At 42.9% G+C, this 27,377-nt stretch overlaps 1 protein-coding gene across 1 annotated transcript in view; it reads right to left on the bottom strand.

The window, feature by feature from the left end:
* The window catches only part of ogdha (oxoglutarate dehydrogenase a), a 36,147-nt gene extending 11,188 nt beyond the window's left edge, over positions 1-24,959 (bottom strand). The window contains 14 exon segments of the mRNA XM_042320827.1: positions 143-293; positions 504-632; positions 720-822; positions 917-1,069; positions 2,565-2,744; positions 2,890-3,018; positions 3,317-3,496; positions 3,636-3,726; positions 3,832-3,978; positions 10,820-10,974; positions 11,117-11,160; positions 11,163-11,231; positions 23,945-24,038; positions 24,814-24,959. Coding sequence (XP_042176761.1) covers positions 143-293; positions 504-632; positions 720-822; positions 917-1,069; positions 2,565-2,744; positions 2,890-3,018; positions 3,317-3,496; positions 3,636-3,726; positions 3,832-3,978; positions 10,820-10,974; positions 11,117-11,160; positions 11,163-11,231; positions 23,945-24,038; positions 24,814-24,942 — 1,754 coding nt within the window. The 5' untranslated portion in view covers positions 24,943-24,959.
* Between the last annotated feature and the right edge of the window lie 2,418 nt (positions 24,960-27,377).

The following is a 27,377-nucleotide window of genomic DNA, read 5'->3' as shown; positions in this document are numbered from 1 at the left end:
GGACAAGAGACAAGATCTGCATCCCAAATGGCAGCCTGTACCCTACTTTTGACCAGAGACCATCATTTGGGACACACTCAAGATGACATGCTCAAAAATGGAAACATTTTATTTGCCTGGGACTGAAAGTCCCTCTCGTCACCTGAAGGTGCCCCTCTCCACGTCCTGGCCGCTGAGGCGAACGTGGATGCCCTCTTTGAGCAGAGAGCCAAAGGCCATGTATTCTCCCAGGGCCCAGTCCACCGTGCGGTTCTTGATCATCTCCCCTCGGGCCTTCAGGATACGGCTCAGACCTACGGAGGAGTGCAAACCAGACACTTGTCACCGGGTGTAAATCTTGCTGTGTGTACACAGCCAGAGTCAATAAAAGAGCCATGTCTTCACTCTGCACTTTGGCTCTTTTGCTTTTGACTCTCCCGCCATCAGAGGATTTAAAAGTTAAAAGGCATAGAGATGCATAATATTATTATGTTCTTAATTCTATGGTTTAGAGTAGGGTTCACCTCCATGGATGGTGAAGTCTTCGACTGGCACTGAGGAGGCCACCTGACCGATGTGGGTCAGCTCCTCCTCAGTCAGGCCAGTGGACGGGCAGGTCAGACTCTTGGGCTGGCCATCCAGGTTGAAAAAACCTACACACACACACACAGGTCCATTATTCACAACACACACACACATGGCATTGTGTATGTGTGTCTGTGAGCTGTTAACCCACTCACCAGGCCAGGGAGAGTCCAGCCAGTGTTTGATGTGGAGGATCTTCTCATCCTTGGAGCGAACATGTGCCTCCTCACAGATCTTATCATACTTTGCAATCTCCTCCTGTAGAGAGAGGGAGATGGAAGGCAGAAGTGGAGAGGGTGACTCCTCGGCTCTACTCTATGGAGAGATATGGCCGAAGTGGTTGAGCTCTGACCTCGTACTCCTGTCTCGTGACGACCCCCTCTGCAATAAGTTTCTCGCCATACTTCTGCATCACTCCCTTCTGCTTCTTGATCTGCTTGTACATCAGGGGCTGAGTGAACATGGGCTCGTCCATCTCATTGTGTCCCAACCGCCGGTAGCACACCTGCCGACACACAAACATTGTTAATAAACACACACAGACAGACCTGCCAACCTGATCAACGGCGTGGCGTTGATCAGCGACGGCATGCACGACACCCACACTGCCCAAATAATAGGCATTTTTTGGGCCTAATAAGGAGGTTGGCAGAAGACTGCCTCAGTAGGAATTGTAGGCTATAGACTTTATGGGTTCTTGATAATTAGTTGCTCTTCAGTAGCTAACTAGAAAAAGGTTTACATGTACAAATCAGGGCTCTCACTAGGACTTTCTGACAAGGTGGTGCTGATGTAGGACTAAGGTTGGGTAGGGGAGAGGTCCAGAGGGGGTTAGTCAACTGTAACGGCTATTTCCTGAAACCTAAGGTCTTACATTATATCAAACAACGTAGCCAACACAGAAGACTTGTGTATGATCCTAAATTAAATTGAGGTGGTCTTAATGACACATTTTTCTAGGTTAAATGTAGGGGTAATGACTATTCTAATTAATAGGTGTCCATGTGGATAGTCTAGTGTACTATGAAACAACTGAACTAGACTTATTAACTTGTTTTAGATCTCCATCCCTGACCTAATCCATCAAGTTAGGTCTGACTATTGGCTACCATTCATTCAACATTTGTGAACGGACTAATATCACATCATTAGCAGTCTACTGTTGACATACAGATATATCAAGAGGACAGATCAAGAACTGATTAATTAACATTTGCCTACTAATCTTTAACAGTCCAATATAACTTTCTGTGGACGCCATGAGCGGAACAGGTCTCAGGGCGTGTCTGTTTCCATCCACGCAGTGACGCACACCGAACTACCGCAACAGCGCACAGGTTTCCATGCCCGTAAATGAGCTCGCTCCTACTACCTGGCAAGAAAGTGTTCTCGCTTAGTTGACTAAACACTGTAGCTAACTACCATGTCGTAATGACGCCTTAGCTAAGGTGCTAACTATGAAATAATAATGGTTATGTGCTTGACAAACACATACAATTTAGGAAAATGTATTTAGCAAACAGTCATTCTCCATTTTCCCCACCCTTTTCCCTCACACATCAGAGGTATCAGACGAAGTGAGGAACTGCCATCCAGTTCGAGGGAAGAAAATAGTACTAAGACGACGGGGGTCAGGCTGGAGCAGCTCAGCTCTAACTTCAGACGGTTGAGTCAAATACCACAATGTCCCAACTAAAAACCTATTTTTGTGTATTTTAAATCAAACTTTGTCACATGCACCGACTACAACAAGTGTATACCTTACAGTGAAATGCTTACTTACATTTGCTAACTTATTTTAGGATAGTTTTTCGTATCAGCATACTTTAACCTCAAATTACGTGCATGGTACACAAAATGCGTGCAAGTTGGCAGGTCTGCACACACAAACACAGCCCCTGATCTTGGGTCAGTTATTAATCTTCCCCCATGAATGGTTAAGGTTAGGATTGGGGGAAGGGAAGCTGATCCTAGATCTGTACCTAGGGAACTATACTCACCAGGTCCACCACCACGTCCTTGTGGAAGGTGGCTCTCCACTCGGCGGCCACGTTGCACACGTACACCACAGCCTCAGGGTCGTCAGCATTCACGTGGAAGATGGGAGCATTGACCACCCGGGCCACGTCAGTGGGGTACGGAGAGGAGCGCGCCATACGGGGGTCAGTGGTGAAGCCAATCTGGGGGAAGTTAGGGGTTGTGAGGGTTAGCACACCAGCCATTCACACAACCACTGGTTTTCTACCATGGCTGGAACAAAGACTATTTGTATCTTCTCCAGACCAGGTGTGGTCAGTGGTTAGATTGGCGTGTGTGTGCGCACACCTGGTTGTTGACGACCACATGCACTGTGCCGTGGGTGGAGTAGGACGGCAGGTCGCTGAGATGGAAGGTCTCGTACACAACGCCCTGACCGGCAAAGGCAGCATCACCGTGCATCAGGATGGACATCACCTGGAACATAAACAATCCAACGTCAAATGCAGAACACTTACAATCCATTCTTGCTTGAGGTAATAACTCATCAAATAAAGTCAGATTGGTGAAGGCGATATGGTGGAAACCATAGTTCCACTTATCTGGTACAGATCAGTGTGTAAGTGAAGGGCAGAAAAAGGGATCGAACCGAAAGGGTGACTTTCTACAGTACACAAAAGGACTATGATCTCTGCAAGTACTCCCTTGTCACTTTGAGAAAAATAAATACGCCAGTATTCAAACCGTGTTCAAAACCAGCGGTGTCGGTCCATACCTTGTGTCCCTCGGTGTCTCCGCAGTAGAACTGCTCGGCCTTGGTCTTGCCCTGCACCACGGGGTCCACAGCCTCCAGGTGGGAGGGGTTGGCCATAAGGGACAGAGTGATGTTGCGGTCCGTCACACGGTTGATCCTCCTGTGGTACATCCCCAGGTGGTACTTGACATCACCAGAGCCCTGCAACAACAGAGTCAAACATACTAGCAGTAGAATACCGCTAGGCATCTACAATAGAGCCACACATTCAGGCAATTCAGTGGTTGTGTTCCAATTAGTGCAGTCAAGAATTGCAGTGGGTGGGCTAGATGGGACTCGCCTCATCAGCAGCCTCCAGCTTAGAGTCAAACTGGCAGAATATCTGCTCCAGCTCCTTGCGGATGACGTTGGCCAGCACGTTCAGACGACCCCTAGGAGATTGTGAGCATGTGTCAGAGGAGAGAAGGCTGAAAGTCAAACCATGTTGCAGAAACTCAAGCATCCCCTCACCTTGTGCTCCTTTTCTTATTACCCACCTGTGTGGCATGCCCATGACGACGTTCTCCACACCCTTCTCGCTGGACTTGTCGATGATGGTCTTGAGGGCGGGGATCAGAGACTCGCAGCCCTCCAGGCCGAAGCGCTTCTCTGACGACCACTTCCTCTGGAGGAACTCCTCGAACCTGCGGTACACAAAGCACGTCGTCAGCACACGGCCATATCCCTTTGGAGAGAAGGACTCCAGAAATCTCCTATGAAATTAGTTTGCAGGATTGGTCCAATGCAGGGCTCCAGAGAAGAAAAAAAATCACCTGGTGGCACTAACTTTTTGGTGGTGCCACCCCATGATTTGTTCACACCAAAAAATAATCTGTGGCGCGACGCAATAGAAAAATGTGTAATCATTTTATAAAGTCATTCACTGTGCTTTATTAGGGGTGTAAGACTAAGATGCTATTCAAGAAATATGTTGTTTCATCTAACATGTCCATGCAGGAATACATGACAAAAATATTGTTGATGTGCAACCTAATCCAGCGACTCATATTTTGGATTGACAATTAGGCTATTGATATTACATTTTTTGTTCAATAACGATTAATTTGCCTACATCTTTATTTGCACTATTATCATAGGCTAATTGATTTGGGACTAATTCACCTCCTGAGTAAGTAAAACTCAAAACACATTAGCTATATTGCTAACTCTAAACATAATACCCACTGCTGGTAGCCATATATTAATAAAACAGTAAATTCAATATCCTAAAAACAACTACATTGGGCTACTGCCCAATGACACCTGCACTCGCAAGGGCCGATGTGCATTTCGTACACAGCATCTCAAAGCCGAATCAATTATCTTGCTTGTAAAATAGCTGCTAGAGCTCAATATTTAGAGTTGAGAAATAAAAATGATTGACAGAAAGTTGACTTTTCCATCATCAACATTGACAACAGTAGTTGCTTCTAGGGCTGCACAATGAATAGAATTGTAATCGAAATTGCAACATTGATGTGAACTACTAAGTTCATTTTTTATAGTTTATTCCAGTCTCCACGTCTCTCAACTCAATTTCACTTTAAGGGGCTTTATTGGCACGGGAAACATATGTTTACATTGCAAAAGCAAGTGAAATGTATAATAAACAACAGTAAAATAAACAAAAAATTAACAGTAAACATTACTCACAAACGTTCCAAAAGAATAAAGACATTTCAAATGCCATACAGTGTTGTAATGATGTGCAAATAGTGAAAGCACAAAATGGAAAATAAATAAACAAATATAGGTTGTGTTTACAATGGTGTTTGTTCTTCACTGGTTGCCCTTTTCTTGTGGCAGCAGATCACATTTTGTTGCCATGATTGCACACTGGTATTTCACTCAATAGAAATGGGAGTTTATCAAAATGTGATTTTTTTCTCGAAATCTTTGTGTCGTGTGTCGTATGAGGGAAATATGTCTCTCTAATATGGTCAAACATTTGGCAGGAGTTTTGGAAGTGCAGCTCAGTTTCCACCTCATTTTGTGGTCAGTGTGCACATAGCCTGTCTTCCCTTGAGAGCCAGGTCTGCCTTTGGTGGCCTTTCTCAATTGCAACTCTGTAAGTAGTGTCAAAGATCCCCATAATTATGGGTCAGTCACAGTGGTCAGGTATTCTGCCACTGTGTACTCTGTTTAGGGCCAAATAGCATTCTAGTTTGCTCAGTTTTTTTGTAAATTCTTTCCAATGTGTCAAGTATTATAGAAAGCTGTCGATGACGTGGCAGGTGGCAGCGTGGTAGGCACAGCTTGTCCCATGAATTAATTACAAAAATTGAGGATTAAATGATAACTACGAAACATTCTGTATAATATAGAGAATCAAACTATTTACTGATCAGCTTGAAAAATAAATGGATATCGAAATGAACAAGAGGAGACCTTTCCCGGAGTTCTGCGAGCGGAACGGGAGGAAAGCCGCAGTCTAAAATTACGAACTTAAAATTGGAGGGGACATTTTTATAACCATGTTTCCAGAAGATAGAGCATTGCTTACAAGCGAGCAGCTAAAAAAAAAAAAGATTTAATTGCCTGGGCAACTGGGGAGGCTGAGGCCTTAAAAACAGGAATGGATTACAGTAATACAATGATGGAAGAAATACGAGCGGAAAATAAGATATTGAAAACTACCGTGGACTCCCTAAAAGACACTAGAGGCGGTACGGTATGATAAAACGAAAGCCGAATTACTTGATCTAAAGTGCAGAAGTATGAGAAATAATATTGTTATAATGGGAAAAAAGGAGGATGAATACTATCAGTCAACGGAGGAAAAGTCAGGGTGTTCATGAAACAACCTCAAGATGACAGACGAACAGGTGCAAACAATTGATTTTCAAAGAGCACACCAGTTGATGGCAGAGTAGAGGGAAGGCCCCGTCCGATCGTAGCTATGCTAACCCACTACAAAAATAAATTTGACTTGTTGCAACAGGGTAGAGAATTGAAACACACCCCATTCTCTATTCATGAACCATTTCCTCATGAAATAGTGGAGAGACGACGTGCCCTGTACCCCACTTCAAAAGGCTCCGAGCAGAGAAGCAGTGGTTGTGAGTGATAGCTATCTCCTGCGGAAGTAGTCCCCGATCCATACAGTGGGGCAAAAAAGTATTTAGTCAGCCACCAATTGTGCAAGTTCTCCCACTTAAAAAGATGAGGCCTGTAATTTTCATCATAGGTATACTTCAACTATGACAGACAAAATGAGAAGGAAAAAAATCCAGAAAAATCACATTGTAGGATTTTTAATGAATTTATTTGCAAATTATGGTGGAAAATAAGTATTTGGTCAATAACAAAAGTTTCTCAATACTTTGTTATATACCCTTTGTTGGCAATGACAGAGGTCAAACGTTTTCTGTAAGTCTTCACACACTGTTGCTGGTATTTTGGCCCATTCCTCCATGCAGATCTCCTCTAGAGCAGTGATGTTTTGGGGCTGTTGTGGGGCAACATGGACTTTCAACTCCCTCCAAAGATTTTCTATGGGGTTGAGATCTGGAGACTGGCTAGGCCACTCCAGGACCTTGAAATGCTTCTTAAGAAGCCACTCCATCGTTGCCCGGGCGGTGTGTTTGGGATCATTGTCATGCTGAAAGACCCAGCCACGTTTCATCTTCAATGCTCTTGCTGATGGAAGGAGGTTTTCACTCAAAATCTCACGATACATGGCAACATTCATTCTTTCCTTTACACAGATCAGTCGTCCTGGTCCCTTTGCAGAAAAACAGCCCCAAAGCATGACGTTTCCACCACCATGCTTCACAGTAGGTATGGTGTTCTTTGGATGCAACTCAGCATTCTTTGTCCTCCAAACATGACAAGTTGAGTTTTTACCAAAAAGTTATTTTTGGTTTCATCTGACCATATGACATTCTCCCAATCTTCTTCTGGATCATCCAAATGCTCTCTAGCAAACTTCAGACGGGCCTGGACATGTACTGGCTTAAGCAGGGGGACACGTCTGGCACTGCAGCATTTGAGTTCCTGGCGGCGTAGTGTGTTACTGATGGTAGGCTTTGTTACTTTGGTCCCAGCTCTCTGCAGGTCATTCACTAGGTCCCCCCGTGTGGTTCTAGGTTCTAGACTTCCAGGAAGTGATGCAACCAGGAGATAGATGGAAATAAACTCAGCAAAAAAAGAAACATACCTTTTTCAGGACCCTGTCTTTCAAAGATCATTCGTAAAAATCCAAATGACTTCACAGATCTTCATTGTAAAGGGTTTAAACACTGTTTCCCATGCTTGTTCAATGAACCATAAACAATTAATGAACATGCACCTGAGGAATGGTCATTAAAATACTAACATCTCACAGACAGTAGGCAATTAACCTTTTTGGGATAGGGGGCAGCATTTTCACTTTTGGATGAATAGCGTGCCCAGAGCGAATTTCCTCCTACTCTGTCCCAGATGCTAATATATGCATATTATTAGTAGTATTGGATAGAAGACACTGAAGTTTCTAAAACTGTTTGAATGATGTGTGTGAGTATAACAGAACTCATATGGCAGGCGAAACCCTGAGAAAAATCCAACCAGGAAGTGGGATATCGGTGGTTTGTAGTTTTCAAAGCTTTGCCTACCGAGTACACATTGAGATATGGATAAAGTTGCACTTCCTACAGCTTCCATTTGATGCCAACCATCTTTAGAAACTGGTTTGAGGATTCTACTATAAAGGAGGGGCTCATAAGAGCTCTTGGTCTCATGACGCGCGCTCCCGACAGAGTTACCTCTCGTTCCAGTGCTTTTCTGAAGACAAAGGAATTCTCCGGTTGGAACATTATTGATGTTTTATGTTAAAAACATCCTAAAGATTGGTTCCATACATCGTTTGACTTGTTTCTAAAGGTCTGTAACGGAACTTTGGATGAAGTGCCTAAGCCTCATAAAGATGGATTACTGGGCTGAACACGCTAACAACAATTGGCTATTTGGACATGATGGAACAAATAAGTAATTTATTGTCGAACTGGGATTCCTGGGAGTGCCTTCTGATGATCATCAAAGGTAAGTGAATATTTATGGTGTTGTTTCTAACTGTTGATTCCAAAATGGCGGATATTCCTATCGCTGTTTTGGGTTCTGAGCGCCGTTCTCAGGTCATGCTTTTTCCGTAAAGTTTTTTTGAAATCTGACACAGTGGTTGCATTAAGGAGAAGTCTATCTTTCATTCTGTGAATAACACTTGTATCTTTTATCAATGTTTATTATGAATATTTCTGCAAAATCCCCAGATGTTTTGGAATCAAAACATTACTGCACGTGAGGCGCCAATATAAACAGATTTTTGGATATAAATATGCACATTATCGAACAAAACATACATGTATTGTGTAACATGATGTCCTATGAGTGTCATCTGATGAAGATCATTAAAGGTTTGTGATTAATTTTCTCTCTATTTCTGCTTTTTGTGACTCCCATCTTTGGCTGGAAAAATGGCTGTGTATTTTTTCGACTTGGCTATGACCTAACAATCATATGTTTTGCTTTAGCTGTAAAGCATTTTTTAAATCGGACACGATGGGTAGATTAAAAATATGTTTATTTTTCATTTGCTGTATTGGACTTGTTAATGTGTGAAAGACACATATTTCTAATAAATATTTTTGAATTTTGCGAGCTGCCTTTTCAGCGGAATTTTGTCGAGGCTTGCGCTAAGGTAGGTTAAGGTCACAGTTATGAAAATGTGGACACCAGAGGCCTTTCTACTGACTCTGAAAAACACCAAAAGAAAGATGCCCAGGGTCCCTGCTCATCCACGTGAAAATGTGCCTAAGGCATGCTGCAAGGAGGCATGAGGTACAGGATGGACACAACAACTGCAGAGTTACACCAGGAACGCACAATCCCTCCATCAGCGCTCAGACTGTTTGCAATAGGCTGACAGAGGCTGGACTGAGGGCTTGTAGACCGGTTGTAAGGCAGGTCCTCAACAGGCAACAACGCCGCCTATGGGCACAAACACAACGTCGCTGGACCAGACAGGACTGGCAAAAAGTGCTCTTCACCGACGGGTCGCAGTTTTGTCTCACCAGGGGTGATGGTCTGATTCGCGTGTATCATCGAAGGAATGAGCGTTACACCGAGGCCTGTACTCTGGAGCGGGATCGATTTGGAGGTGGAGGGTCCGTCACGGTCTGGGGCAGTGTGTCACAGCATCATCGGACTGAGCTTGTTGTCATTGCAGGCAATATCAACGCTGTGCGTTACAGGGAAGACATCCTCCTCCCTCATGTGGTACACTTCCTGCAGGCTCATCCTAGCATGACAATGCCACCAGCCATTCTGCTCGTTCTGTGAGTGATTTCCTGCAAGACAGGAATGTCAGTGTTCTGCCATGGCCAGCGAAGAGCCAAGATCTCAATCCCATTAAGAACGTCTGGGACCTGTTGGATCGGAGGGTGAGGGCTAGGGCCATTCTCCCCAGAAATATCCAGGAACTCGCAGGTGCCTTAGTGGAAGAGTGGGGTAACATCTCACAGCAAGAACTGGCAAATCTGGTGCAGTCCATGAGGAAGAGATGCATTGCAGCATTTAATGCAGCTGGTGGCCACACCAGATACTGACTGCTACTTTTGATTTTGACCCCCCTTTGTTCAGGGACACATTATTTCATTTCTGTGACAAAGTCACAAGTCTGTTTAACTTGTTCAGTTTATGTCTCAGTTGTTGAATCTTGTTATGTTCAAATATTTACACATGCTAAGTTTTCTGAAAATAAACGCAGTTGACAGTGAGAGAACGTTTCTTTTTTTGCTGAGTTGATGTATTTGCCATTTAGCAGACGCTTATCCAAAGTGACTTACAGTCGTGTGCATACACTTAACTATGGGTGTATCAAGAACCGAACCCACTATCCTGGCGACACAAGTGTGTTGATGGAAATCGCAGTATTATTTTGAGCAATTACATTTTTTTGTCCTTATCCTGCCACCCTAGCTGCTTCCAAAGCTGTGCTTTTCCCACAATTGGATTTTAAAACATCACATCCTACAAGCAGAACCACTTATTATTTTATCCCAGAGTGTTGGGGAGGGGGAGTGAGTGGCTCGCTCTTCACAGCAGCAGGCCTAGAGAAACAGGCATGGGGCATTACAGAGACTTTCACTACAGGAATCATGAGGATAACGCACATCACTGGTTGACCAAATCATGGTTTCAGTAGCTTAAAAAAAATACTAAGGTTGGAGTGAGGTGAGCATGTAGAATGTGCAGCTCGTGTCGATGCAACCAATAAATGTTTTCACTTGCACAGCTAAGTCAAAGGGTCATAAAATGTGTCAAAATGGTCGCAGTCTAGAGCCCTGCAATGACTGAAATCTGGGCAAGCACTATGACAAGGTGGACTGTGAAAGCAATTCGTGACAACTGCTGACTTGAAAAGGACTTTATAAATGCATTTGATTAATTGATATTATTTGAGAGGTACGTGGGGGATGGAACTTTTTTTGGGGGCGTGGCTCTGACCTGGTGGAGCGAACCATGCGGGCCAGCAGGGTCCTCTTCTCCTCCAGGGTGAACTGCATGACGCCGGGCTTCTCAAACTTTTCCCGTATCCACTGGCACTGGTCTAGGTCATTGATGAACATGAACTCAACCCCGATGTGCTGGCAGTAGGCCATCTGAAAAAATGGGACAGCATGTCTTGTCACTGACCATGAAAATGAGCCTGAATGTACACTTTTCACTCGTTCAAGACAAACGATTGGCAAGAACCCAACTTCTTTGAGAGACAGACCAGTGTGTGCGGTTTAGTTTGGATACCTCCAGGCGGCGGATTATCTCCCTCAAGGGCAAGGCGGTCTCAGTGCCCCGATAAAGGTGGTGGTAGGCAGGCGGAACACTTTGTCCAAATCCGACTCGTCCAGTCCATAAAAGCCTGTTCAGCACGCAGGGGCAGCAGACCATCCAGAAAGGCAGAGTGGCAGGAGGGAGGGGGTGGCGGGGACAGTTAGCACAGAGGAGAAAACAAAGCAAACAGAAACACAGGGGAAAGAATGTAGGCCACAAAGACATTCCCCATGAAAGAAAACAAAACAACAAAACAGGCAGAGACATTAGGATGTAGGGAGAAAAAGGAGCGCAATGGATGAAAACACAGGAATATGCCATATGGTCGATGGCACCATAACAGCAACATGGAGGCAATGCAGCAAAATCAAATGTGGTGCAGCATCACAGGCAAACAAACAGGACAAAGGTGGAGGCATGCAACATGAATGGATACACCGTGGATAGGAAAAGTAAATGAAGGGGTGAGACATGAGCAGAGGGGAGCAGTGGGTAAAAACAAGCACCGTATATTTGTGGGGTCCAAAAAAAGAAAGAAAAAACAAGAAAATATCATTAGTGTCATTGAAGCAAGAGTACTATTATCAATCTGATAAATGTTATCTATTCTAAAGTGGAATTATCAAGCAAACTGCCCTTCCTGAACTAAAGGAGGTGGCAGACAGATGCGTCATTGTGATCTTAACACAGATGTAAACAGTCACTATTCTGGTATTTACAAGGTATAGCAGAATGTACATGACTTAGGAAAAATATAATTTAAATGATCAATGTTCTTCTACACTTTAAGATCCAGTGAATCACGTAGGCCTTTATGTGTTCTAAAAAGAGTGGTAACTGTCATTTACATTTACAAAGCTAATTTCAAAATGGTGTTTCCAGTGATGAGTCTGAGCCCATGTCTCTATGGTTTCAGTGCTTCTCTGGTATATGGCCATGATTTCTGTTGATTTGCGTTGAAAGCATATTAAAGAGAGGGTATGGAGTGGGTGATAGCATCTAAAATACGCAGATTGTCAATGAAGTAATGGAAGGCTACCCCAGTTTTATGTCAGCAGATATCCACTTTAGGTTATGTTCTTCAAAGATATTAGCCTACCCTGGATTAGCACCTTCTCTACAAAACATACAGACACTTTGAAAATCTGTTATTAAGACACTCATCAGGCAAACAATAGCTGGTAGGGGAAACATGAACGTGTTAAAACTCTAACCAACAATGCAAGCGTGGGGGGAAAACACACCTAACCAGCCACACACACGTCAATGCCTGCTTAAAATGAACAATTTAGATTTCCCCATATTTTTATGGGGACTAGATTCTCCAGGAGTTAAAAGCCAATTAAAGAGATCTTTTGAGGCAGTCAAGAAAGCATGAGATGTCATGAGCGGAATTTGTAGTGTGGCAGCTATGTGCCAGGAGGATAACTATAATTCAATTGATTGTTGTTTTATGGTAGAGGTGACTTAGTTAAAATGCTGGTGCCAAAAAAAGGTAATGAAATAGAAGTCAGGGCAATCTAAGATAAACAGAGACACTTCATCTTATTTGATTGCCTCAAAATAACAAGAGAAAAGCAACAACGTTGCAATCCCAAAATTAACAACTATGGAGTAGGCTAGTCGACGCATCAATGGCAAAGGAAATGGATGTGTGAGTATTGGTAATACAGGAAATGAGTTTAATAAATGTTAATAGCTCCAGCTAGAAAAGGTTGGCAGTAATAGGGATTATATTAAATAGAATAGCTCAAAGAAAAGAGAAATGAAAAATGTGTGTGTGTTTGTTCATGTGTGTTACTGAAAGCGTTGTGTGTCAACGATGGAGACTTCAGTGATAAAGAGTATCCACGCAAAGAAGAATAAGTTGAATGACAGAACAAAGCTTCAAATGACTGGACATGAGGCAGGAAAAACTATGGGTATCCTAGAACGCTGAGACATCAGAAAAAAAAACAGCAATTAGCTGACCTGACAAGTAGAACTAGAGTTTCTCCAAGGACATGGAGAGCAGCTTCTTGCAGACTCTGCACTCACTAGCAAGTTCACTTCCAACACCAACACTGCCAGCCCACAAGGCAACAATATGGCTGTTCCTAAATGCCTCCTAAACGCCACAGACAGCAGCACACTGCAAGGAATACACACTCCCTCGCTACATAGTGGAGAGACGTGGCTCCCCTATGACCAGGTCATTGCCATCACCAGCCTGACGGCACACGTCATCTAAATACATTGTGTATCATGGGGGTTCCATGGAAGCCATCGCCTCGCATTAGTCTGGACCCAAGAATCATGCAGGAGTGCAAAAGCATCAGAGGTGCACTCAGATGTGGGTGATGATTTTATCGTCGCAGGGTGGCTGGTATCCTAGCGGTTAAGAGCGTTGGGCCAGTAACCAAAGGACGCTGGTTCATATCCCAGAGCCCACTAGCTGAAAAATGCCCTTGAGCAAGGCACTTAACCCTAATTACTCCTGTAAGTCGCTCTGGATAAGATCATCTGCTAAATTAATGAGATGTAAATATTCAAAACATTGAGGCAGAATCCTGCTTTTCTTCAGTATGTCATCTTACACCAAGCACAAGAAGTAAAGTACAAGAGCTTTAGTGTACATTTCCAAAAACAAAGCATCAACAGCATTTGGATGCATGTTATGAGTAAGGAGTTGATTATACATAAACAAAAATATAAAAAAGGTAACATGTAAAGTGTTGGTCCCATGTTTCATGAGCTGATATGGAATAATCACAGACATTGTCCATACGCACAAAAGCCTATTTCACTCAAATGTTGTGAACCAATTTGTTTACATCCCCGTTAGTGAGCGTTTCTCTTTTGCCAAGATAATCCATCCACCTGACAGGTGTGGCATACCAAGAAGCTGATTAAACAGCATGATCATTACACAGGTGCAACTAGTGATGGGGACCAATATAGACCACTTTAAAATGTGCAGTTTTGTCACACAACACAATGCCATATGTCCCAAGTTGAGGGAATGTGCAATTGGCATGCTAAATGCAGGAATGTCCACCAGAGCTGTTGCGAGAATTTAATGTTAATTTCTCTACCATGTGCTGCCTCCAACGTTGTTTTGGCAGTACGTCCAAACGGTGTCCACATACTTTTGGTCATGTATTGTAAATATACATTACACAATCTACATGATCCAAAGTATGTAGACACCTGCTCGTCTAACATCTTATTCCAAAATCATGGGCATTAATATGCAGTTGGCCCCCCCCTTTGCTGCTATAACAGCCTCTACTCTTCTGAGAAGGCTTTCCACTCAATGTTGGAACATTGCTACGGGAACTTGCTTCCATTCAGCCACAAGAGCATTAGTGAGGTCAGGCACTGATGTTGGGGGTTAGAACTGGCTCACAGTCGGCAATTAATCCCAAAGGCGTTCAAAGGGGTTGATGTCAGGGATCTGCCCAGGCCAGCCAAGCTCTTCCACACTGGTCTTGACAAAACATTTCAGTATGGACCTCGCTATGTGCACAGTCATGCAGAAACAGGAAAGAGCCTAATATATACACACACATGGTCAAAGGTTTTATAACACCTACTCATTCAAGGGTTTTTTTATTTATTTTTATTAATTTCGACAATGTACAATAATAGCGGAGACAACAAAACTATGAATTAACACACATGGAATCATGTAGTAACCAACATTTTTTTAAACAAATCTAAATATATTTTATATTTGAGATTCTTGAAATAGCCACCCCTTTGCAAACTCTTGGCATTCTCTCAACCAGCTTCACCTGGAATGCTTTTCAAACAGTCTTGAAGGAGTTCCCACATATGCTGAGCAATTGTTGGCTGCTTTTCCTTCACACTGCAGTTCAAATTATCCCAAACCATCTCAATTTCGTTGAGGCCATGGGATTGTAGAAGCCAGGTCATCTGATGCAGCACCCCATCACTCTCCTCCTTGGTCAAATAGCCCTTACACAGCCTGGAGGTGTGTTGGGTCATTATCCTGTTGAAAAACAAATGATACTCCCCTAAACGCAAACCAGATGGGATGGCGTATTGTTGCAGAATGCTGTGATAACCAGCATGGCTAAGTATGCATTGAATTCTAAATAAAATCAGACAGTGTCACCCGCAAACCACCCCCACACCATAACACCCCCTCCTACATACTTTACAGTGGGAAATACACATGCGGATATCATCCGTTCACCCACACCATGTCTCACAAAGACACAGGAGTTGGAACCAAAATCTCCAATTTGGACTCCAGACCAAAGGAAAAATTTAAACAGGTCAGATGTCCATTGCGTGTGTTTCTTGGCCCAAGCAAGGCTCTTCTTATTGGTGTCCTTAAGTAGTGGTTACTTTGCAGCAATTCGACCATGAAGGCCTGATTCACACAGTCTCCTCTGAACAGTTGATGTTGAGATGTGTCTGTTACTTGAACTCTTGTCAAGCATTTATTTGGGCTGCAATTTCTGAGGCTGGTAACTCTAATGAACTTATCCTCTGCAGCAGAGGTAATTCTGGGTCTTCCATTCCTGTGGCGGTCCTCATGAGAGCCAGTTTTATCATAGCGCTTGATGTTTCTTGCGACTGTACTTGAAGAAACTTTCAAAGTTAATGAAATGTTCCGTATTGACTGAATTTCATGTCTTAAAGTAATGATGGACTGTTGATTCTCTTTGCTTATTTGAGCTGTTCTTGCCATAATATGGACTTGGGCTTTTATACCAAAGAGACATCTTCTGTATACCACCCCTACCTTGTTATAACACTACTGATTGGCTCAAATGCATTGAGGAATGAAATTCCACAAATTAACTATTAATTAATACCTCATGAAGCTGGTTGAGAGAATGCCAAGAGTGTGCAATGCTGTCATCAATGCAATTGGTGGCTATTAGAAGAATCTCAAAAGATAAAATATATTTTGATTTGTTTAACACTTTTTGGTTACTATATGATTCCATATGTATTATTTCATTTGTCTTCACTATTATTCTACAATGTTGAAAATAGTACAAATAAAGAAAAACCCTTGAATGATCAGGTGTTCTAAAACTTTTGACCGGTAGTGAATATGTGTACGCACACACACACAGTGAAAAGTTTTAGAACACCTGAATACTTTCCGAAGGCACTATAATAAACAAACAAACAAACAAATAAATAAGTGCCTTCGAAAAGTATTCAGACCCATTGACTTATTCCACTTTGTTACGTTACAGCCGTATTCTAAAATTGATTAAATGCAATCTACACACAATACCCCATAATAACAAAGCAAAAAGGTTGTTAGATTTGTTTTGCACATTTATTTAGAAAAACTGAAATACCTTATTTACGTAACTATTCAGACCCTTTGCTATCAGACTTGAAATTGAGCTCAGGTGCATCCTGTTCTAATTGATCATCCTTGAGACGTTTCTACAATTTGATCGGAGTCCACCTGTGGTAAATTCAATTGATTGGACATGATTTGGTCCCACAGTTCATGTCAAAACAAAAACCAAAGCCATGAGGTCAAATGAATTGTACTTAGAGCTCATAGACAGGATTGTGTTGAGGCACAGATCTGGGAAAGGTTACCAAAACATTTCTGCAGCATTGAAGGTCATCAAGAACAGTGTCGTTTTGTCATTATGGGATAGTGTGTGTAGATTGATGAGATTTTTATTTTACTTAATCCATTTGAGAATAAGGCTGTAACACAACAAAAAGTGGAAAAAAAAGCAAAGGGTTTTAATACCTTCCGAATGCACTCCATCTATAATGCGTGGGAATATTTTGAAATGCTTGAGAAATATTTGGAACAGATTTCCTAAATAAACATTTGAGCTGATTTGCTGGTGTCTTTACAGTCTTTTGTCAAAACTATTTGAAAAAATAATTTAATTTGTTTTTGCTTAAAACCTGTGGGGCAAAATAAAAATCACCCACAGGACACCAGATGGGGAAACCTGACCTAAGAATGGCGAAACAAACAAAAAAATATCCAGTCAGAGGAAGAAAGTCCTGTGGGCAAAAACAGCTAGTTGATGTTATTTTAAAGGAGAATGGCAAGAATCGTGCAAGCTAACAGGGTGGTCACAAAGAGGCAAATAACGGCGCAGTACAACAGTGGTGTGCAGAACGGCATCTGGGAATGCACAACTCGTTGATCCTTGTCACAGATGGGCTATTCCCGCAGACGACCACACCTGATTCTACTTTATCAGCGAAAAACAACAATTAGTGGCTCCAGTTGGCACACGATCACGAGCACTGGACAATTGAGTCTTGGAAAAATATTGCCTGGCCCGACAAATCAAGGATCCTGTTGCGTCATGCTGATGGCAGAGTTAGGATTTGGCATAAGCAGCATGAGTCCATGGCCCCATCCTGCTGGTGTCAACAGTACAGGCTGGTGGCGGTGGTATAATGGTGTGGGGAATGTTTTACTGGCACACGTTAGGTCCCTTGATACCAATTGAGCAATGTTTCCATGCCCCAAAGAACTCAGATGGGTTTACCTAATAAACTGACCACCGAGTGTATATATCTCCCAATGTTTGTCAGCTCTGAAATGTGATATGCAATCTGATTCTGAAAGTTGTTTTACATTAAAATAAATGTATCATCATTTTTTAAAACTGCAATCCAACTGGGACTTTCACTTTCAGTAGTTGAAATATTCTGCCAGATAATGTAACCAAATTTCACCACCGTTTGAGAGGAATGCGACTAGGTACTGTACCACTACACTAAACACTTTTGTAGCTTGAAATACGCTTATCTATTGCCTACTACTCCAACACTGTCTACTCAGCTAGATCTACAACAGGAAAGCACTAAAGGAGTACACTGACATATAGAGGAACCTATTGTCTTAAGATGGTAGTGTTCTCCGACACCCACACACTGGGGCTGCTAGAGAGAGGCTCTAACTTTCTCCTTTATTTCAGGGCAGCTGATGGCTTAGAATCCGATCATGTGATAAATAACCAAACATTCCAACGAGAACACTAGCAGTTGTTCATCAAGTGTATTCCATTGAAAAGCCAACAAAAAAGATGTGAGAAAGATACAGCAAAAATGTCTACACAAACAATACAAAAAGCAAATATTCAGGCACAGAGAAAGGACAAAACTACAAGGAGACTTGTGTTGCCATACCTCCGACAGTTAGAATACTGAGACGGTCCTTGAACAATGCCAGGTCTGGAGGAGGCATCAGGGGAGAGAAACCCGGAAAAGGTTAGTGACCCATGCCCCCATTCTCCATCATGGACATCAGGGTCATCTCTACCACTACTCAAACACATTGAAGGGGTCAGCAAACTAGAATCGAAGTGGAACTTTGGGTGGTTCTTGCAGACAATAAGAAGTCGTTCTCTCGAATTATACTCTCAGCGGAGCAGAGTTCTCGCCTACCACACTCAGAGTAAATGGCACTACTGGGCCGCTAGTATCTCTTGCCGGTGATGTGTGTTCGTACGTACCTAACATGACTTGGTACTATTTAATTGATTTCTTGCCATAAACCCACTAGGTGTGTTGATAGTTTGTTAAACAAAATGGGATTTGCTACTAGCAAAATAAGCTAAGTATGCACATTTATGGAACATTACGACGCCAGCTAACTATGGCTAAAGTTAGCTAATGTGATAAAAAAATATATACGGTGAGATGTAACCAACAACAAAGTAGGCCGCTAGCTAGCTTGCCAATACCAAGTTTACGTCCAGTCAGTTTTCAGTTTTCCAGTTTTCCAAAATACAACTTGTATAACTCGAGCAACGAAATACGTCCATTCATGCGTTTCAAACTTGTTGAGAACGCTAAAGTACTGCCAAGTAATTTCCTTAGTAGGAGACATTATATTTTAGCATGTTGAATAACTCTGGGTACAGAGATGATTCCAACTTGTATTTACGACTCGTACGCTAGTGAATGGTTTTCCAGACGGCCATAAGCTGATTTTGGCATTTTCCAACTACATATAGCTAGCTAGCTATGCCGAGTGGATAACAAAGCAAACACAGCAAAGTTAGCTTGAAAGACCATAGCTAGCTACCTAGTTATGGAAAACTGCTTGTGTGAATGTAACACAGAGATAGTTTGATAATGTTTCCACCGTCTCTGCATACCAGAGGCCACCATCGTGATTTCTGCAGCCAGGGACGGCAGAAACCACCTGGAACCCTCCCACCACACATGGTGGTGGGTTGGCGTTTGCAAAGTAAAATTTCAGCTGCGCCCTCCGCTGCGAGCAAACACCTATGGCACTTTATAAAGAGAGGATGACAGTGGGGAAAGATAGGGGAGGTTGTGTCAAAGGACAGTAGGCCGGATTCAAATTTATTTTTAAATTTTCAAATCTATAGACGTGTGCCGGAGGAAGCGGTTTAGACCTCTAGACCACTGGCTTGTTCTTTTAACTTCGATTTGTTTGCGAGAATCCCCCTCACAATGTCAATCACCACAGCAGCACCACTGACTGACTGCTTCTGAACTCTAGCGATAGCGCAGCACCAACCACAACAAGGGTGGCAAACACAGCTTTAAGTGCAAATTACATCTAGAAAATGCTGTACCTGTCTTGCTGCAGAATGCACAAACATCACACCCGGATCACAGCCAAACTGAAAAATGCCCCATGCAGACCGAGACGTGCTGTACTGGAACTAATAACCATCAGACATGCAGAAAGTATACAGATCTTGAGAGCACCACTAATTAGACTATTCAGTCACCAGCAAGAAGAGGGGTACAATGTTTAGGGGTATGCTGGTCATAGAAATGTCCCTTCCCTCCCCTTTTTCTTATAATCCAAGTTGAAGGTGATTTACCTTTCCAAACAGTTAATATCTTACTGTTAGAGTCATACTGTAGCTGTTGTTGTGAACAGTAAGAACTAAGGCCTAAAAGTTATAGTTGGCAGAAGAGACAACTCCTGTCCCCCTATACCATACTTCAGGAGGAAACTACAAATGCGTTGAATAGCTGTTCATTTTTACTGAGAAGTATATTAAAAGAGGGGATTTTTGGCCATACCCAAGAAAGGGTGCGAGTAATGTGAGGGAGAATGTGGTCCAGTCAAGCAAGATGGTTAGTAGATTTAGGAGATACGCCAGAAAATCTAGGAGAACTCTAAATATGTCCCGCCACTGATAGACAGTAGTGTAATGGGACACTTAAATCATGTCATTAAAACCAGTGATGTGACATTGGCTTCAAACTGGGGATGTAGCGGTGTCACTCAAGAAGGCTACTGTATGTGAACTTAAACGGAGCACTCCAGACAATATTGGTATAACAGCATTTAACTTTCATTTCAATTTGTGCTTGGCTGCCTGCAGACAGAGAAGTCATACAGTACAGAGCTGTCCTACAAAGAAGTGGTACCTAAGAAACTGCTATCTGTATTGATGCTTTTTGGACTGTCACTTTGTCGTGGTAAGAGGGCTTGTGTACCTCAACGACCGCTCAGAGCTATGCCAGTGGGAGACAACTCCCGGTAGGTCCAGACAAACTGGACAGGTCTAGGGCGAGAGGTCAGACAAAGCACAGTCTTGATCATAGAGCATTGTCGAAAAATGATCAACTACCACTTCGGATAAGTTTTAATGCCACATTCACAAGTACAGTGAAATGCATTTCTTGCAAGCTCTAAACCCAACAAAGCAGTAATCAATATACTACTAAAAATAACATTAGGTGGAACAAAAACACACGAGAACTAAAAATAAGAACATGAGAAAGCAAGTAAGCTACATACAGGGTCAAATCCATTACCATATTTACCATGTGCAGGGATGCTGGAGTGATAGAGTTAGATATGTATAGGGTTAAGGTGACACGGCATCAGGATATATGACAGAATAGCAGCAGTGTATATGATGGTTGTATGTGAGTAGTGTGGAGTCAGTGTACATGTACACTACATGAACAAAAGTATGTGGACACCTGCTCGTCAAACACCTCAATCCAAAATCATGGGCATTGATATGGAGTTGGTCCCCCCTTTGCTGCTATAACAGCCTCCACTCTTGGGAAGGCTTTCTACTAGATGTCAGAACATTGCTGCATGGACTTGCTTCCATTCAGCCACAAGAGCATTAGTGAGGTCAGGCACTGCTGTTGGGCGATAAGGCCTGGCTCACAGCCAGCATTCCAGTCATCCCAAGGCCTTCGATGGGGTTGAGGTCAGGGCTCTGTGCAGGCCAGTCAAGTTCTTCCACACCAATCTCAAAGCATTTTCTGTATGGACCTCACTTTGTGCACAGGGGCATTGTCATGCAGAAACAGGAAAGGGCCTTCCCCAAACTGTTGCCACAAAGTTGGAAGCACAGAATTGTCTAGAATGTTATTGTATGCTATAGCATTACAATTTCACTTCACTGGAACTAAGGGCCGAGCCCAAACAGCCCCAGACCATTATTCCTCCTCTACCATACTTTACAGTTGACACTATGCATTTGGGCAAAGTAGCGTTTTCCATGCATTCGTCAAACCCAGATTCGGACCACGAGATGGTGAAGCGTGATTCATCACTCCAGAGAACACGTTTCCACTGCATTAGAGTCCAATAGAGATTAGCTTTACACCACTCCAGCCGACGCTGGCTTTGTGCATGGTGATTTTAGGCTTGTGTGGGGCTGCTTGGCCATGGAAACCCATTTCATGAAGCTCCCCGAACAGTTGCTGTCGTTGCTCCAGAGGCAGTTTGAGCTCGGTATTGAGTCTAGCAGCAGAGGATAGATTATTTTACACACTCACGTTTCAGCACTCTGTGGTCACGTTCTGTGAGCTTGTGTGGCGTCGACCACTTTTTGGCTGAGCCGTTTTGCGCCTCGAAATTTCCACTTCACAATAAGCAGCACTTACAGTTGACTGGGGCAGCTCACGATGACAGAAATTTGACAAACTGACTTGTTGGAAAGGTGGCATCCCTGTGATGATGGCCATTCTACTGGCAATGTTTGTCTATGGAGTTTGCATGGCTGTGCGCTCAATTTTATACACCTGTCAGCAACGGGTGTGGCTGAAATGTCCAAATCCACTCATTTGAAGGGGTGTTCACATAGTTTTGTATATATAGTGTGTGTGCATGTTATCTGTGTGGAGCAAATTAATTGAGGGTGTGTGAGTTGAAGTATCAGTGTGTGAGTGGAGTGTGCAGAGTCCTTTGAGTGTGCATAGAGATGGTGCAAAAATATAAATATAAGACAAGGGTCAACTCAGAGCGTCCGTGTAGCCATTTTGTTAGCTGTTCAGCAGTCTTATGGCTTGGGAACAAGACGCTGTTCAGCAGCCTGTTAGTGTCAGATTTGATGGAACGGTACAGCTTGCCGTACGGAAGCAGAGATAACAGTCTATGGCTTGGGTGGCAGGAGTATTAAATGATTTTCCAGACCTTCCTGATATGGAGGTCCTGGATGGCAAGGGAGCTGGCCTCTGATGTACTGGCCTGCCGCACCACTCTTTGTAGTGCCATGAGATTGAGGGGCGGTGCTGTTGCCACACCAAGCAGTGATGCAAAGTCAAGATGCTCTCAATTGGTAGAACTTTGAGGGCCCATTCCAAACCTTTCAACCTCCCAAGGAGTGTTTGTGGACCATTTTAAGTCCTTAGTGATTTGGACACCCGAGGCTCCCGAGTGGCGCAGTGGTCTAAGTCACTGCATCTCAGTGCAGAGGAGTCACTGCAGTCCCTGGTTTGAATCCAGGCTGCATTACATCCGGCCGTGATTGGGTGTCCCATAGGGCAGCGCAAAATGGCCCAGCGTCGTCCGGGTTTGGCCAGGGTAGGCCGTCATTGTATTTGTTCTTAACTGATTTGCCTAGAAAAATACATTTTATGAATAAAATGTACAAAAATAAACTTGAAGCTCTCGACCCGCTCCCCTGCAGCCCCCCTCAATGTGGAGAAAGCAAAGTTTGGCCGGAGCTCGCAAAGCGACGGCCATACAGTACGGCGACATCTTTATACAGAGGAAGGCCGGTATAGGCCATACAAAAACCAGCATTTCATGCCACCGAGCTTGCTTAGCTACCCAGTCGATGGCGGATCTGTAGTGAGTGGCTCATTCTCCTCACTGAGTTTATCCGAGGATGTTATAATGTAAATGGGGACATGAGAGTCCAGACTGGAATCCATAATCCCAGAGGGTACAGCTGAGCAACATGATAACAGTGGGCCCAGCTGTCTTGGCTAATCATCCACCCAACGGTTTAAAAACTACTACAAAAACCGAACCACGGATACTCCCATGGTGGACGCCCTATACTCCCAAGGTGGCAAAGAGATTTAAGTCAAGTAAGTCAAAAAGCATCAATGCAAATATGTGGCATTTCAGGAAAACAAGGGGCAAGGAGCCCTTTCAGGGACAAATGGGCACATGTTTACAGAGGTCAGTGTAGACTATACATAGACCAGCATGTCATGCCAAACAGATTGCTCAGCTACCCAGTCGCCAGGAAGATCTGTAGCAAGTGGCTCATTCTCCTCACCGAGTTTATCCGAGGACGTTATAATGTCATTGGGGACGTGAGAGTCAGATCGGCATCCATAATCCCAGAGGGTCCAGCTGAGCAACATGGTGCCCACGGATCTAAAGAAACAGGTCCGAGGGGAAATGGAACAAAACATCCGATAGGTGGGGATGAGAGGGGAGGGGTGTGAGTGTAGAGACATAGAAGTGTTGAAAGGGATTTGAAAGAAAAATAAAGAGAAGAGAAAAAAGAGGGAGGAAATGGGGGAAAGCAACATTAACACAAACAAGCTCATTATTGTCTCGCACAGCTGTGAGGGAACATTTCTCACCGACATTCTGAACCCCAGTAGGTACTGGGACATCATCAAAATTTATACAACTGATGCCAAGAGGATCGAGATCTGCGTTGTGATGGCCATTCAACTGGAAATAAGGTAACATTAGTCACATGGTAAAACAAGGTTTCAAACAAAACCACAACAATACAACAAAATAGAAAACATTCAAGTGCACATTATAATAGGCATTTCAGTTAACATCATGAGGTCACAGTTCTTTATGGTATAAAAAGACATCTCACCTTTGTCCCAGCTTTCAAATGTCAACCATTTCAGCACAGGTACAGTATATCACTAAAACGTTAGTCCATTATCAGCATAGTTGGTATCATTAAGTCTGACGGTCAACTATGTGGAAATATTTAGTTATGCTCACAGACAACAAAGATTGTCTATTTTAAACCTCAAACTCAAAAAGGTAGAGATTACTCAAATAGCGAGGAGGCAATATGGGTTATTTTCTTTGACTACAATAGTTTACTAACAATAGGTTCTGTGTTCTTATCTTGTGTGCCACCACTCTAGATATAATTTATAATATATTTTGGTTAAACAGTCACAGCTTTCTGGCTGCTGAATGTTTTGTAATAGTAAAACTACTTGGCATGCTTACTTGTTGGCTCCCGAGTGGCGCAGCGGTCTAAGGCACGGCATCTCAGTGGTAGAGGCATCACTACAGACCCTAGTTCTATCCCGGGCTGTATCACAGCCGGGTAGGCCATCATTGTAAACTAAGAATTTGTTCTTAACTGACTTGCCTAGTTAAATAAAAGGTTAAAATACTAAAACTTTAGACATGGTTGTCCTTGTTTTCAAATGTTGTAGCTCTGTGAGAGCCAGTGGTGGCTGACTGGTCTGACCTGGTAGGCACGAATGAGGGATTGGACAGCCAGGTGATCCTCCACCAGCTTCTCCACGTTGGGCTGAGCCCCTGCCAAAGACTGGGCTTGAGGGAGACCGGCCAGGCTCAGAGGGCTCTGGTGGGCCATGCCTGGGGAGCACCTGCATTGGCATTGCGAAAGAAAACATCCCAAGACTGCAAGCAAGAAAGAAAGAAAGGAGGAGAAATAAGAATTGGGATTAATGAATATTGGTATGAAAGGAGATAGCCAACAAATCCATCTATGACAAATTTACATTTTATAAGAAGGTATTGCTTCATGATCTTGAGCAATGCTAGAAATATTAAATAAAAGTAACCTTATGTTACAGTTTCCTTTTTCCCTTTGTGATGAAAAAACAACCTGTGTGATCAGTCTTATGCCATTCAAAACAACAATGGATGGCAAATACCAACATTCCTGTCAGAGCTGTTCCCCAACTGATTTTGTCATTCTAAAAATGTCAATCACGTCTCATATTAAGCAGTCAACGCCTTCCTTGGGGAAAATCTACTTCAATGTTTTATGGTAAACTGACAAACTAGTAAGGCCCTCACTTATTCCACAATGTGAAAACCAAAACACAATGCCATTCTCTGGGATTAGTAATTGACTTCATACCAAAGGGATACTTGAAACTAACGCTAGTCATAAGATCCTTCATAGTAAACCTATATTTACATTTTAGAGATGCAAGAATGACAGTCCCCGCCCCGCACCTGAATTACCACCCACCTGGTCAAAGATTTATACCAGTGTGATTAATGGTCAGCTGTGGTTGAAGTGAAGTGATAGCATATCAAGTGGAAAGATTCCCGGGGAATCGTATAGGGTCAGCGTCACAGCCTCGGCTTCAATCAGTATCCTACACAAATCTCCTCTCAAGTGGCTTGAAAACATGATGAGCTGGAACCATGTAAGGGCTTTTACAAGCTGTGCATGAATCAAACTGAATTAAGAGTTTTGAAGTTGAGTCAAGAAAGTGGGTGTTGGTGACATCACACACATTTGCCAACTTTGTGTTGAATCATTTACACTACCTAAGATTGAAGATAGCCAAGAGCTGCGACCCAACTGACACGTTCTTCCATATAGACTGCAATACTTTGATCAGGGCCCATAAGGGGATAGGGTGCCAATTGGAACACACACATGATATTCATCTTCCTCAGATAATAGGCCAACTGACCATCCGCTATGCCCAATTCTATCGTTAAAACAATTGGCAGGTTTTTTCTGCGTAGAAAAGTATTGACAGGCAGCCTATGTTTTTCGGACACCTACGTACATCCACCCCAAAATGCAGGTTTTGGGATGGGGTGGGGGACCTTTTCTCAAGACAAACCAGATAAAGGGTGCAGAAATGATAATTGACCTATATATATTTTTTTTTAAATAAGATATTTTAGAACCAAATAAAAGTTAGTCAGGGAGAATCTATAATTCCAAAACTATGCATTCAGGATAAAACATGTTATGGCATGAGTCCCCAACTATACATTTCTCTCTCAGCACCAGGGCTTGGAATTCACTTTAAAAAACTGTCCTTTGGACAAGTAGGACCGATTTTTTTTTTTACTAGTCCAAATGCTTGAGTCACTTGCCCCCCTCCCCCACAAAAAAAAAGGTCTAACATCTAGGGCTGTGGCGATTACGAAACGGTTAATTAACATAGACATATTTAGTATCTCTTGGCTTCCACACTGCCTACAAGCCATTTTAAAAAGTCTAATAAATCCATGTATTATAGCCTACACCTTCACAATAGCTCCATTATTTATTTTAGACAGGTCTAAAGAAGCATGATATGAAGAATATGTAGTCTATTTCAGAAGAAAAGCATAGCATACTCTGAGTTGTCCTTATGATGGGTCCTGATGTGGCTATGCCAAATGGCTGTGGGCTACACTAGTTCATTTAGCAGACAAGAATTTCTTATAATTCCGTGGCATTATTATATAGTATGAGGAATACAATTGAACGAAGATTTGAGGGAGTGCGCGGTATTGAGAGGTTAACAAAGGAATAGGTACTCCAATTTGCTTAATTTAGAGTTATTAATGTAACTTTAGTTCTAAAAAAATGTTGCTTTACGTTTTGATTTTTAATAGATTGTTAAGGCTGCATGATGGAGACAAATGATGATTTTAAAAAAGTAGCTTGAAAGGCATGAGCACTGCTTAGTTTCTTGCTCAGGCTATACACACTCCAATAGTCTCTCATTCACAATTTGACATGCACTTGACAAGGCCTCACATTTCACCGCGGCATCCCCATTGTGGCCGTAATGAACCCAGCCTTTTGCTGCGCTGTGCCCTTCTGCCTGAGTGAGATGCGCAATCCGAAGCGTCTCCGTTACGTGATTGGATCTTTCTCACAGGCTACATACAAGTAGAGACAGACATCAGGAATGCAACTACGTCCGTCCTTATCCAATTCCGAGGAGCATATTGAAGATATTGGAAGAACTGTCCACATTTACGTTTCGTCAGCCAACAAGAAGAGTAGGCCTAATGATCTGCAAAAGCACTAGACTATGTCAC

The sequence above is a fragment of the Oncorhynchus tshawytscha genome, linkage group LG04 (genome assembly GCF_018296145.1).
Source record: "Oncorhynchus tshawytscha isolate Ot180627B linkage group LG04, Otsh_v2.0, whole genome shotgun sequence".
In the NCBI taxonomy this organism is placed as follows: domain Eukaryota; kingdom Metazoa; phylum Chordata; class Actinopteri; order Salmoniformes; family Salmonidae; genus Oncorhynchus; species Oncorhynchus tshawytscha.
Note: the sequence above shows the minus strand (reverse complement) of the source record. Positions and strands in the feature narration are given on the sequence as shown.